Source organism: Neltuma alba, unplaced genomic scaffold (genome assembly GCF_004799145.2).
Source record: "Neltuma alba isolate B1F8T4 unplaced genomic scaffold, ASM479914v2 tig00007631_pilon, whole genome shotgun sequence".
NCBI classification, from domain to species: Eukaryota; Viridiplantae; Streptophyta; class Magnoliopsida; order Fabales; family Fabaceae; genus Neltuma; species Neltuma alba.
This window is the reverse complement of record NW_021634834.1, coordinates 97,340-110,883: the sequence shown is the minus strand read 5'-3', so window position 1 is coordinate 110,883 and position 13,544 is coordinate 97,340. Positions and strand designations below refer to the sequence as shown.

The following is a 13,544-nucleotide window of genomic DNA, read 5'->3' as shown; positions in this document are numbered from 1 at the left end:
ATCTGTTGTTAACCGCTATACTGAAGTTATTAATAGTGTTACAAAAGTTGTTAATCGCTATATTGAAGTTGTAAAAATTTTCAAAAAAATTATTTCCGGTCGCCAGAGTTTGTTGAATTTCCCAGAAAACTTGTTGTTAATTGCTATATTGAAGTTGTTAATAGCATTATAAAAGTTGTTAATCGTTATATTGAAGTTGTAAAAATTTTCAACTTCAGTGTAACGTTAACAATTACGTTTTTTTGAAAATTTTTACAACTCCAATATAACGGTTAACAACTTTGATATAGCAGTTAACAACAAGTTTTTAAATTCAAAAAGTGACATTTTTATAACTTCAGTAATGCCTTTAACAAACTCAAAAACCTGTTGTTAACCGCTATACTGAAGTTGTTAATAGGCTTACAAAAGTTGTTAACCGCTATATTGAAGTTGTAAAAATTTTCAAAAAAATTATTTCCGGTCGCCGGAGTTTGTTGAATTTCCCAGAAAACTTGTTGTTAATTGCTATATTGAAGTTGTTAATAGCATTATAAAAGTTGTTAATCGTTATATTGAAGTTGTAAAAATTTTCAACTTCAGTACAACGTTAACAATTACGTTTTTTTGAAAATTTTTACAACTCCAATATAACGGTTAACAACTTTGATATAGCAGTTAACAACAAGTTTTTAAATTCAAAAGTGACATTTTTATAACTTCAGTAATGCCTTTAACAAACTCAAAAACCTGTTGTTAACCGCTATACTGAAGTTGTTAATAGGCTTACAAAAGTTGTTAACCGCTATATTGAAGTTGTAAAAATTTTCAAAAAATTATTTCCGGTCGCCGGAGTTTGTTGAATTTCCCAGAAAACTTGTTGTTAATTGCTATATTGAAGTTGTTAATAGCATTATAAAAGTTGTTAATCGTTATATTGAAGTTGTAAAAATTTTCAACTTCAGTATAACGTTAACAATTACGTTTTTTTGAAAATTTTTACAACTCCAATATAACGGTTAACAACTTTGATATAGCAGTTAACAACAAGTTTTTAAATTCAAAAGTGACATTTTTATAACTTCAGTAATGCCTTTAACAAACTCAAAAACTTGTTGTTAACCACTATACTGAAGTTGTTAATAGGCTTACAAAAGTTGTTAATCGTTATATTGAAGTTGTAAAAATTTTCAAAAAATTATTTCCGGTCGCCGGAGTTGGTTGTTGTTAATTGCTATATTGAAGTTGTTAATAGTAGTACAAAAGTTGTTAACCGTTATATTGAAGTTGTAAAAATTTTCGAAAAAATTGTTTCCGGTCGCCGAAGTTTATTGAATTTTCCAGAAAACCTGTTGTTAATTGCTATATTGAAGTTGTGAATGGCATTACAAAAGTTGTTAACGGTTATATTGAAGTTGTAAAAATTTTCAAAATAATTGTTTCCGGTCGCCGGAGTTTGTTGAATTTCCTAGAAAAGCTGTTGTTAATTGTTATACTGAAGTTGTTAATCGCATTACAAAAGTTGTTAACCGTTATATTGAAGTTGTAAAAATTTAAAAAAAAAAATTCCGACCGACGGAGCTCCGGTGACCAATTGTCGGATGGTCGCCGGAGCTCCGGTGACCGCCGCCGCCGGAGCTCCGGTGACCGGCCGGCCAGTAGGGCTGTGATATTTTAAAAATAATATTTAAAATGAAGGGCAATGTGGTCTTTTCCTTTCACATATTAATCCCAATTTGGTCTCATGGTACCAAAATGGGATTTTCTGAATTCAGCGGACGTTTCTGGGTTTATGAAATTAAAGGTGCATTTTTCTGTCTTTTTCCCATATACTTCAAGAAAATACAATCACTTGAAATTTTAATTTCTAACATGTGAGTTGACTTTTCAATCAATTATAACAGCTTCGTGCTTGTATTTACTTTTCTAACTCTAGTTTCTTTCTTCGCCTCCTGGTTCATTAAAATTACCCATATATTTGATTCAAGGGTGACCATAAAATCAACATTAAGCACACAAGAAATAAATATACTTGAAAGAAATACACTCATTTTAAGTGTTTATCTTATAAGTTATTCTTCTGTTTTTAAATACAAGACTCATTTTATAGTGTAACTTATACTATAAAATAGGTTTTATATTTAGAACTGGAAAAATATTAATTTCTATGATCTCATCATGACTTTAAATATTTTTATAATGACTAAATACTTGTATTTACTTCTCTATATCTAGATTCTTTATTCACCTCCTAGTTCCTTAAAATTAGCTACCTATGTATTTGATTTTTAGTGGTGGCTATAAAATCAACATTAAGCACACAAGAAATAAACATACCTAAAGAAAATACAATCACTCGAAGTCTTCATTGTATAATTTACCGATTTCTATGACGTGACTTGACTTTTCAATCAATTAAACTACCCCTATTTGTATTTACTTTTTTAAATCTAATTTCTTTCTTCACCTCCTAATTCATTAAAATTATTGATCATCTAATTATTGATAAAGTGATCGATAATTTTTTGCCGACTTCTATACCAAACAGTGTTAACAGTGATCAATGAATTGATCGATCAACACATAAAATTTGAATTATCTATCAATTTATTGATCAAACATAGTACCAACTTTCAAGCAAGCAGAGACATTTTATTTGACATTTAATCGATTATCTTTTGATCGATCAACATGCTAAACTAGAACATACTTGATTTGTTATCATTAAAACCTTAAATCTAACATTAACAGATAAAACACTTAAGCTAGATTCTGAATTAAACAAGAACTCAAGATAGATAAAAATATTCATCAAAATGTCAGAAATGCACAACTGAATCATATACGTACTGTTAGCATAACAGAAACCATCAAACTCAGTCAGAATTTAAATATCACAAATACATGAAACTATAACAGAAATACATGAAAACATAATAGAAAACCATAACAGAAATACATGAAAACATAATAGAAAGCATAATGAAAACATAGAAGACCTAAGAAATCATAGAAGACCTAGGCAGATTTCTTCTCCCCGTTTTTGTCAGCATCAAAAGATGGGGAAGGAGAAGAGATAGTAGGCAAGGTGATGGGAATAGGGAGAGGGGGAAGCTGGGAAATTAGAGGAAGGGCCTGAGAAATAGGTGGAAGAGTTACAGAGAGAGCAGGTTGAGGAACTATGATAATGGCCAAGGTAGTAGGAGAAGGAGTAGGAGATAATATGGAAGGGACAGAAGGTGGAGGATAAGTAGGAGAGGTGGAGATAGGCGAAGAAGGTGGTTCAGGATTGGGGTGAGGAGGAGAGGATGGATGAGATAAGAGGTCTTCAAAACTGAAGGAGGTGTTAGGTGCAAAGAAATTGTCGCAAAGAGAGGCCACCATTGCTTTTAACTCTTTGATTTCCTTCTCAATAAAATCAAATCTCTAGGAAACCTCCTTTTCCAAGACAGCCATGGCTTGACGATGGAGACCCAGGACTTTGTACAAACCCTCAAATTTCCTATCAGATATCTTCCCATATTCCTTGGCTATATCATAAAGTCTCTTCTCAAAATCATGGAGCTCTGACTGGAACATTTCCTTGATTGACCTCTCTATAAAAGAAGGTCCAAAGGTGTGAGAAGGAGCTGCAGTGGATTCTGCCTTATCTTGGGGTCTGGAGGTATTAGCTATTGGTTGTTGTCCTTTTTCTTTTTGTGCCAATTTTTGTGATGGTCTGAATGGCACTAGTATTCTCATCTTATTGAGTTGATTTATGCTAAATGTAGGAACCTTCACTTTAAGTTCTCCTGGCTCAAAAGGTGCAATGTTATGCACTTGAAGTAGATAGGTGGCCGGTTGAGGATTTGGGATTGGTATAGACTTGGACTTGTTGAGAACAAAGTCCTTCATTTCATTAAAAATTAGATCCCCTATATTGATCTTTTCTCCACTAATTATTCTAGCCAACAGAAGGTAATCATCTTGGTTCAGATGTGAGAAATTGCCAGATTTATTGACCATACTCCTTGAGTAGATATAGTGGATTATTTTGTAATAATCGCACATTTGCTTTGGAGGAAAGCTCAGCTTACTAGGATAGTTATCATTCTGCATTAGAACCTTATAGGCTTTTACCTCATTCATATCACCTCCCCTCACATATTCTTAAGTCCCTAAAAGTTCATTCAGCTTGGCATGAGTGAGATTGAAGGTTCTGCCTCTTAGTTTGACTTTTAGATAATCATTCACTAGATTATCTTGTTCATCATATTCCTCCACAGATTCCATATTGCAATAGAATCTTTTAACTACTTCTGGGCAGTATTCTCCTCCAATGCTCAAAGTAGTGTTCAAGTAGATCACTCAAGTCCAAATTGATTTTTTTTCATTCTTTTTCAAGCCATTTATATCTACAGAGACCACAGGACAGAATTTATGATCTGTAAAATCTACCTTAAACTTAACCATGTTTACATCCTTATTTAGATTCCCAACCAAAAACTCAGATGATTCAGATGGAATACCTTGGATAGGAAGTTGGTGTTGCACCCTCACTTGCTTTCTTTTCCTTTGTCTCAGTTGCTTGGGGACAAGAATTCTTAGTGTAGCCTCCACAGCTTTCTAAAATAAAACTTCATCATTAGATTCTATTTTTGATTCCTCGATGACCATTGGTAGCTTTGATTTAGACTTTGACTGTGGAGATTTTCTCTGAGGGATGGGTTGCTCGGAGCTTTAGGTTTGGCCTTCTCTTGTCTTCAATACGCCCCTTTTCTTTGAGGGTTCTTCCCTTACTTTAGGTCTATATCTCTTCTTCATAGTCGAGGGAGTAGTTTCTCTGGATTGGGTTTGTTTCTCAGTGTTTTCTTCTTGGCTAACATTTGGTTGCTTAACTCTAGCCATTTCTCGGTCTAGAGGAAGATTTTGGAAGAATGTTTGGTGGTTTGAGAGTTTAGTAAGATTGGGAATGATTGGAAGAGCTTAGAGTGTGATTTTGAGTGAGGATTAGTATGGAGTTTAATGGACCAATGAGAATTTGAACGTTGCATGAAATAGGGGTGATGGTTTTATCCAGCTAGGGTTCAGGGTTTTTCAAATTTTGACCATTATAAGCACAGAATTAATCGATCAAGTTATTAATCAATATATGATCGATCACATGTTTGATAAATAAGAAGAATAGACAAGAACACTGAAGGCAATTATCGATCATGTTATCAAACAATGAATCATCGATCATGTTATCGATACATGTTAAGCAAAAACTCATACCTGGTCGAGATTATTGATCATTTGATCGATTAACAGTTTATCGATTAGCTTATCAATAATTCTTACCTACTTGACTGATTTGATTGAGATTCCTTATTGCTGTTGATTAATGTGTTGATTGATAATTGAGTGATTGATCAGCTTATCGATAATATTCCTTTCAACTTCTTTCCTTTACTCTATATGCCTTATTTATCGATCAGTTGATTGATAAATCATCCCTTCTTTACAGCATAATTTTTGATGTCTTTATCAATCATTTCATACTCCATTTACCTCTGTTTTTTGACGTCTAAACAGAGTCTCTTGCAAAACAAATTTCTATCCACTCTGATGCTTTAGTCTTTAAATCATCAAAACTTTAAATCTAAATGATTAAATTAAAACAGTAATGTGAGATTTCTTACAACTTATTGGGATTTACCATTCCCAATTCTCTTATGAAGTAATTAAATTTTTGTTGATCGAGAGGCTTTGTAAATATGTCTGCTATCTGGTACTCAGTGGGAATGAACTCTACTTTCACATCTTTCTTTTGAACATGATCCCAAATGAAGTGATGTCAGACATCAATGTGCTTGGTTCGAGTATGATGAATTGGATTTTTGGACAGACTTATAGTACTCATATTGTCACACAGGATTGGTATCTCCTTTAAGTTGATTCCCAAATCTTGTAGTTGTTGCTTTAACCACAGAATCTAGGCACAACAACTGGCAATGACAACATATTCTGATTTTGTAGAGGATATTGCTAAAGCATTCTGCTTCTTGCTCAACCACGAGACAAGGCATCCTCCCAGAGATTGACATTGTCTACTAGTACTCTTTCTATCTGTCTTATAGCCTCTATGATCAGTATCCGAGTATCCTATTAGATATCTGCTCCTTTCTTTGGATACCAGATTCTTAAATTTGTGGTACCGACAAGATATCTAAGGATTCTCTTAATGGCTTCTTCATAGGAGGAGCTTATTGGTATCTTGCACAAATTCCTATACTGAATTAGATATCTGGTCTGCTTGCTGTGAGGTAGAGCAGTGATCCAATTATCCCTCGATACTTGGTGAAATTCACGTCTTTCCCTTTCTCGTCTACATCCAGTGAGATGGTTGAATTCACAGGAGTCTTTACACTCTTTGCATTCTCCAAGCCATATTTTTCAGTAACTCCTTCAGATACTTTGTCTGGGATATAAATATTTTGTTTTTCTTCTTCTTGATTTGCAATCCCAGGAAGAAGTTCAATTCTCCCATCATTGACATTTCAAATTCACCCTGCATTAGTTTAGCAAACTCTTAGCAAAGATCCTTATTAGCAACTCTAAATATTATATCATCTACATAAATTTGAACAATTAACAGTTCCTTTCTACTTCTTTTGATGAAAAGCATAGCATCCACTTTGCCTCTTTCAAAACCTTTTTTAATCAGAAAATTGCTAATTCGTTCGTACCAAGCCCTAAGAGCTTGTTTTAAACCATGCAAAACCTTTTTCAGTTTGTAAACGTGATTAGGGAAATTGGGATCTTTAAAACCAGGAGCTTGTTTGATCAAAACTTCTTCCAAGACATAACCGTTCAAAAATACACTTTTAACATCCATTTGATATAATTTGAAATCTTTTACGCAAGCAAAAGCTAGGAGAGCTCATGTGGCTTCCAATCTAGCTACTGGAGCATATGTTTCCTTATAATCAATACCTTCCTCCTGATTATAGCCCTTAGCTACTAATCTGGCTTTGTTTCTGATGATTTGTGCAAATTCATCAAGCTTATTTTTGAATACCTATTTGGTGCCTATAACTAGATGGTCATTAGGTTTGGGTACCAATTCCCAAACTTGATTCCTCTCAAATTGGTTTAGCTCTTCCTGCATTGCTACTATCCAGAATTCATCAGACAGAGCTTCGTCAATATTGGTTGGTTTAATGTGTGAAATAAATGCAGAAAAACACAATTTATTGAGCACTTGTCTTCGGGTTTTGATCCTTTCATTGACTTCACTAGTGACTTGTTCCAGAGGATGATTTCTATTATGCCTCCAAGCCTTAGGTTGTTCTAAGTTTTGAGAAGGTGGTTCATTCAAATCATCCTTGTTTTCTAGACTTTCTTCTGAAGAAACTTAGAAGGTTCGTTCAAATTCAGTTTTTCAAAACTTTGAATGATCTCAGTATTATCATCTAGAGGTTTTGAAATTGACTCAGTTTCAGTAAACACAACATGTATTGACTCTTTAATAGTAAAAGTACGTTTGTTGAAAACTCTATAGGCTTTACTATAGTTAGAGTAGCTGAGAAATAAACCTTCATCAGCTTTTAGGATTGAATTTATTGAGATTCTCTTTGTTGTTGTTGTGAATGTAGCACTTGCCTATGAAGATCTTTAGATGAGCCAGGTTAGGCTTCCTTCTTTTATACAGCTTATATGGAGTTTTCTTGAGCAATGTTCTGATGTAAGCTCTGTTAGAGATATAGCAAGCCGTGCTCATTGCTTCAACCTGGAACACTTGAGAAATCCCTTTCTCATTCAACATTGCTCTTGCCATTTATGTGAGCACTCTATTCTTTCTTTCTACTACTCCATTTAGCTAAGGAGTCCTTGGTGCTGAGAAATTGTGGTCAATCCCATGCTCGTCACAATAGTTTGCGAATTTGTTGTTTTCAAATTCTCCTACATGATCAGTCCTGATTGACACAATATAAATACCTTTCTCATTTTGGACCCTTTTTGGGAAAAATGATAAACGCACCAAATGTCTCGTCTTTAGAGGAAAGAAACAGAGTCCAGGTGAATCTCGAATAGTTGTTAACTATCACAAAAATTTATAAGTTTCCACGAAAACTTTTGACTCTTGACGGACCAATCAAATCCACGTGAAGCATTTGGAGTGGCCTTTCAATTGAAACTGTCTTCTTTGATTTAAATGAGGACTTTGTCTGTTTACCCTTTCTGAAAAGCATCACACACAATATCATGTTCATATTGAATTTTAGGCAAACCAATGACTAAATCCCTTTTTGTTAATTTTGAAAGTTGATTCATATTAATATATGCAAGACATTTATGCCAAAGCTAACTTCCTTTTTGCTAACAAAATAGTTTTCAGAAATTTTTGAATCAATTTGAATAGTACAACAATTATCATCCCTTAGAGCTCTGAGTTTTACGTTCAATTCTTCTTTCTTCAGTGGCAAGTCATCTTTGCTTATGACTAGGCATTCTTCTAAATCAAAGATCACCTAATTGTTTTTGTCAGTACTTTGACTGACACTGAGCAGGTTGTGGCATAGACCTTCTACATAATAGACATCTTCAACCTTCATCCCTTTGTCACTTCCTATTTCTCTGATTCTAGCAAGTCTTTCAGATTGATTGCCACCGAAGCTCACTTTGCCTCCTTCTCTTGGTTTGAGTGATGTGAACTTCTCAGTATCACCAGTCATGTGTCTGGAGCATCCACTGTTGATGTACCATTTGTTTGTCCTGGATGCTTTGAGAGATACCTGCAACAACACAATCACGTTTTAGGTACCCATATCCTCTTATGTCCTTTTTGGTTAGTATGTACATAAGTACCTTTGGGTACCCATTTTAATGTCTCGTAAGTCCCTTTCTTCTTGTGATGACAAGAAGAGGCTGTATGACTTTTATGGTTGTAATAAGAACATAATATAAAAGGATTAGAGAAATGAACAACATTTCTAAAAAATGTAAGATATGACTGACCACAACTTTTCTTCTTTCCTTTCCTCTTATCTTGAGTAGGATTATATCCTATTCCTATTTTATCTATTGAGCACCGTTGGGCTTCTAGAATTACTTTGAGCATTTCACTACCCCTAGTGAATTTTTCCAATATGTTTGTGAGCTCGTCGACTTTTTTTTTTTAATTTTGCTCACATTCTGTGCATACTGGAGGTGTGGTGTCTGTTTGCTTCACTTGCTGTTCCTCCAGAAGCTTTATCTTTTTCTTGGAGCTTATCAACTCCTTTGCAATTCTTACTAATTCTGAATGTAATGCATTGTATTCAGATTGAAATTCATCATAAGAGGGCTCAGAAGTGATTACCTCATATGTCTTTGAATCTTCGTCTTCGTGAGCCACAAGACAGATGTTCGCTGTTTCTTCATCATCACTCTCTTCTTACTCCGAGGACTTATCTCCCTAGATTGACGTCACAAAGGCCTTCTTCTTTCTGAACTTTTCTTTCTTCTTCTCTTTATCCTTCATCTTATACAGCTGAGGACACACTGCTTTGATATGTCCTGGCTTTTTGCATTCAAAGCAGATGATTGGATCCTTGGGCTCGTTTTGAGATGTGGGGGCTTTACATTTTGATTGAAACCTCCTTTCGGCTTTGCTTCTATAGAACTTCTTGAATCTTTTGACTGTAAGACCCATTTCATCGTCCTCTAAGTCCTTTTCGTCGTCATCTTCACTTTCTTGAGTTTTGAGACTGATGCCTTTATGATTTTTCTCATTTATCTCCTTCTTGTATTTCTGCTTGCTGTCATACTTTACTAGACTTCTGAATAATACTGCAACAGAACCAATTGATTCTGCCTTTGTTTCCTCAATGGCTGTTAGTTAAGGCTCCTATTCCTTCATGAGACCGCTTAAGATTTTCCTCACTTGATCTTCTTGACTATACTTCTTTCCAAGTGCAGTAAGGTGATTGATGAGGTGTGAGAATCTAACTTCCATGTCTCGGATGCTCTCTCTATCCTTCATTCTGAACAATTCGAATTATGTGGTAAGAGTGTTGATTCTACTCTATTTCACACCAGTTGTTCCCTTATGAGCAATCTCCAGTGCCTCCCACATTTCCTTTACAGTTTCCAAACTAGAAACTTGGAAATATTCTTTTTGGCTTAGTGCATAGGTCAGTATGTTGATAGCTTTATCGTTTAACGTCACTAGCCTCTTGTCTTCTTCATCAAACTCCGTGGGACTCTTACGAATTTATTGACCATCTACAATTTTCATTGGAATATAGTTTCCATGCTCGATCACATCCCATATCCATACTCAGTAGCTTTGATGAAGATCTTCATCCTTATCTTCTAGAAGGTGTAGTTTTCTCCATTGAAGCCAGATTGTTTTGATGTTGAACATCCTTCTGGTAGCATACTGTCTCTGAAACTTGCCATGAGATCTCTCTTCGGATTGTTATGTCTTTACTGAACAAACTTACTCTGATACTAAATGTTAGTGGCAGCTTCACCCAAGAGGGGGTGAATTAGGTGAGGTATAAAATTTAAGCGTATTGAAAAGAGTGAAGTAAATAAAACAGAGAGCGTTGAGTTAGAAAAATTTCATTACAGAGTGGAGACACAGGATTTATACTGGTTTGGTCTTAACCACTTGACTTACGTTCAGTCCTCAGAACACCTTTGAAATTTCCACTATGATCCCAAGATTGAATGGGCTCTTAGCGCCTTAGTACAGTAATTGATTTTTTCAATCACTCCCCCTTACTACTCGTAAGGCTACAATCCCTCTCAAGAGTCCATACTCTTGAGTTACTCTCTGAAAGTGAGTAAAGTAGGTGTATTAATCTCTCACACAAAGTAAGTGAATATGAAACATCGAAACTCAGTGAAAAACAGAGTATTGAATAGAACAGTAAATATTTCAGCAGAAGGTAGCTCGTGTATTCAATACTTCATTCAATGCTCTTCGCACCTTTTATAGTTGGAGAGGTTTGATTAACTGTTAGAATGAAGAGCTTCTAGTAGTTGGAAGTTCGGTTACATGTGTTCAGCAGTTACAACTATAGTTCGCCATTAATGCTTCTGACATGGTAGGTTAAGGGCTACTAAATAACCGTTGTATTTTGTAACAATACTTGAAACTAATAAGTTTTCTTTCAGAAGGAAACTTGTGAAGAAAACTGAACAAGTGATAACAATTGATGTTCATATAATAGTTAGAAAGAGAATCAATCAATCGCTAGGTACGTTGAGTGTGAACTGAAATTACTTGATTGAAGTCTTGATCGATAAATGGTTAATCGATTAGGTTATCAATTAAACAAAGTGAAAGAATTTGAAATAGATAAGTATATTTATTAACTAAGTTATGGATTAATAGGTGATCGATCATGTGATCGATAAATGGAAAGAGTGACCTTTGAAAGATTATCTAGGAATAAGGTTTAAGGTCACCTATGACTTTGAATCCTTCTAAAAGATTTTAAAAATCATTGTAGCTTGTTGTTGTTGAAAGAATTAAATCAATGATAGAGTAAGTGATCGAAAATTGCTTGATCGATCATGTTATCGATAAAGCTAAGCATGAATGTAATAGTTTTTCAAAGACCATTGATCGAATACTTTATCGATAAATGAATGATAGGAAAACTGATCGATCAAAGGTCAAGAAAAGTATTTCACATTGAAAACACAAAATGTATAATGTTCAAGTAGTTGATCGATTAGGGATCGATCGATCAAGTGATCGATAAAATAGCATTGGAAAACTTTGTTCAAAAAGCCAGAAAAGAGTTTGATTGATCATGTTATGTGAAAACAGAAGTTTCAGAAAATTGGATGATCAATCATTTCATTGATAAATCAATGATTGATCAGGTGATCCAAAAGAGACTTAAAATAGTTTAGTGCAGTGAGATAGTGATGATCGATCAGTTGATCGATAAAGCACTGATCGATCAAGTGGTCGATTAAAGAACCTGACAACACACTTGAACATAATATCGATAATCCATTAAGTTATTATGCAATGATAGAGCAGGTTATCAATAAATCTTTAATTGATAAAGTGATCAATAAATGGTGAACAAAACAGAATACAACGTGAGTAGGAAACTTTACCATTTATCTATCTTCTCATCAATAACTTATTTATTGATCAGGTGATCGATAAATGCTTACCAGAATTGTGTCTCTTTATTTGTCAATTGTTCGATCATCAAATTATCGATCAATTAATTGATAATTTCCTGCAGACTTCTACACTAAACAGTGTTAACTTTGATCGATAAATTGGTCGATCAACACATAAAATCAGATTTATCTAGCAAGTTATCGATAAACTTTACTGCTAAGTTACTTTTATGCTAAGATACTTTATTTGTTATGTGATCGATTAACCTTTGATCGATCAGGTAATCGGTCAACTTACTAAACAAGAAATTACTTAATTTGTTAACATCAAAACCTTAAATCTAACATCCTTCTCCTCCACCAAAATTGTGACACCTAACACCTTCTAGAAGAATGATGTAAGGGATGATGCAAGAAGGTGATGTAATGATGATGTAAAAGTTCACTTAAAGTTCCAAAATTGTCCTTACTCTTTCTATTATCTCCTAAGGGCATTTTAGTCCATTCAAGGCCAAAGTTTGGCTATAAATAGAGCCTCTCCCCCCTTCATTTTCAGCCAAGACAAGATTAAGAGGGGAAACTCTTGTAAAATTGATTCTTGAAGTATAATTAAGAGGAAGACACCACCTTTGGTCATCTAAGCTTGGATCCAAGGTTAGTAAGTTGTTCCCTTTTGTTCTTGCTTTGTCGTCTTGAGTTTAATGGTTGAAAAATATGAAATCTCGTAAGCTGAGGTGCTGGTCGAATTTATATAAGTTTGGTGGAGGATGATTTTGATGTTATATCTAGTTAAAACACAATGGCTCAAGGTTGTTTTAAATAGTTTTATGTAGATAGTTGAAAGATTTCATGTTATGGAGGCTTAAAGATCAATTTGACCAAGCCTGAATATGTATCCTAGGATATGATTTTGATGATTCTAAGGCTTTCATTGGGTTTTGAAATGAAAAATGGTATAGGATAAACCTAAAGAACAAGCATTTGGAATTAAAGTTGGAATTTTTGGATTTCATGACCCCTCCTATTCGGCCAACACTATTTCTTGGGGAAAGAGTTTTCTTTTTATGAATCTAAGCTCATATTTGGATTTCTTGGGCAAAATTGTATAGGATTGGCTTAAGGGAACAATTTTTACAAAGCTAGACTATTAATCCAAAAATTAAGAGGAAAGGTCAAGTTCAAGAGAGTTAGTCTTAAACTTTATGTAATCTATTAGTCCTAATGGATTGTGTGATCAATATAGTTATGTTTGGGACCTTGGAACATTGAAGAGGATGTTTATTGATATTGATCGAAAGCCATTATGGTTGGAAAGTCAAGGGAATCAAAGGAAAAGCAAGAGAAAAACTTTAAGAACAAGGTAGTGAACTTACCCTTTATGTGCTTGATGTGGTATACTTATGTGTTGGTTTGTATTTGTTGATGTTTGAATGATGGTGTGACATGATGATTGTTGTTGGAAA

The 13,544-nt window shown here is 34.3% G+C and overlaps 1 protein-coding gene across 1 annotated transcript; it reads right to left on the bottom strand.

The window, feature by feature from the left end:
* Positions 1-2,997: 2,997 nt before the first annotated feature.
* On the bottom strand, positions 2,998-3,363 carry LOC114753013 (lysine-rich arabinogalactan protein 19-like). The gene has a single exon (XM_028941692.1). It carries the CDS (start codon positions 3,361-3,363, stop codon positions 2,998-3,000), a length of 366 nt encoding a protein of 121 aa, XP_028797525.1.
* Positions 3,364-13,544: the final 10,181 nt, after the last annotated feature.

Coding starts and splice junctions, on each gene's coding strand:
- LOC114753013 (XM_028941692.1), bottom strand. CDS start 3,363: ATGGTGGCCTCTCTTTGCGACAATTTCTTTGCACCTAACACCTCCTTC.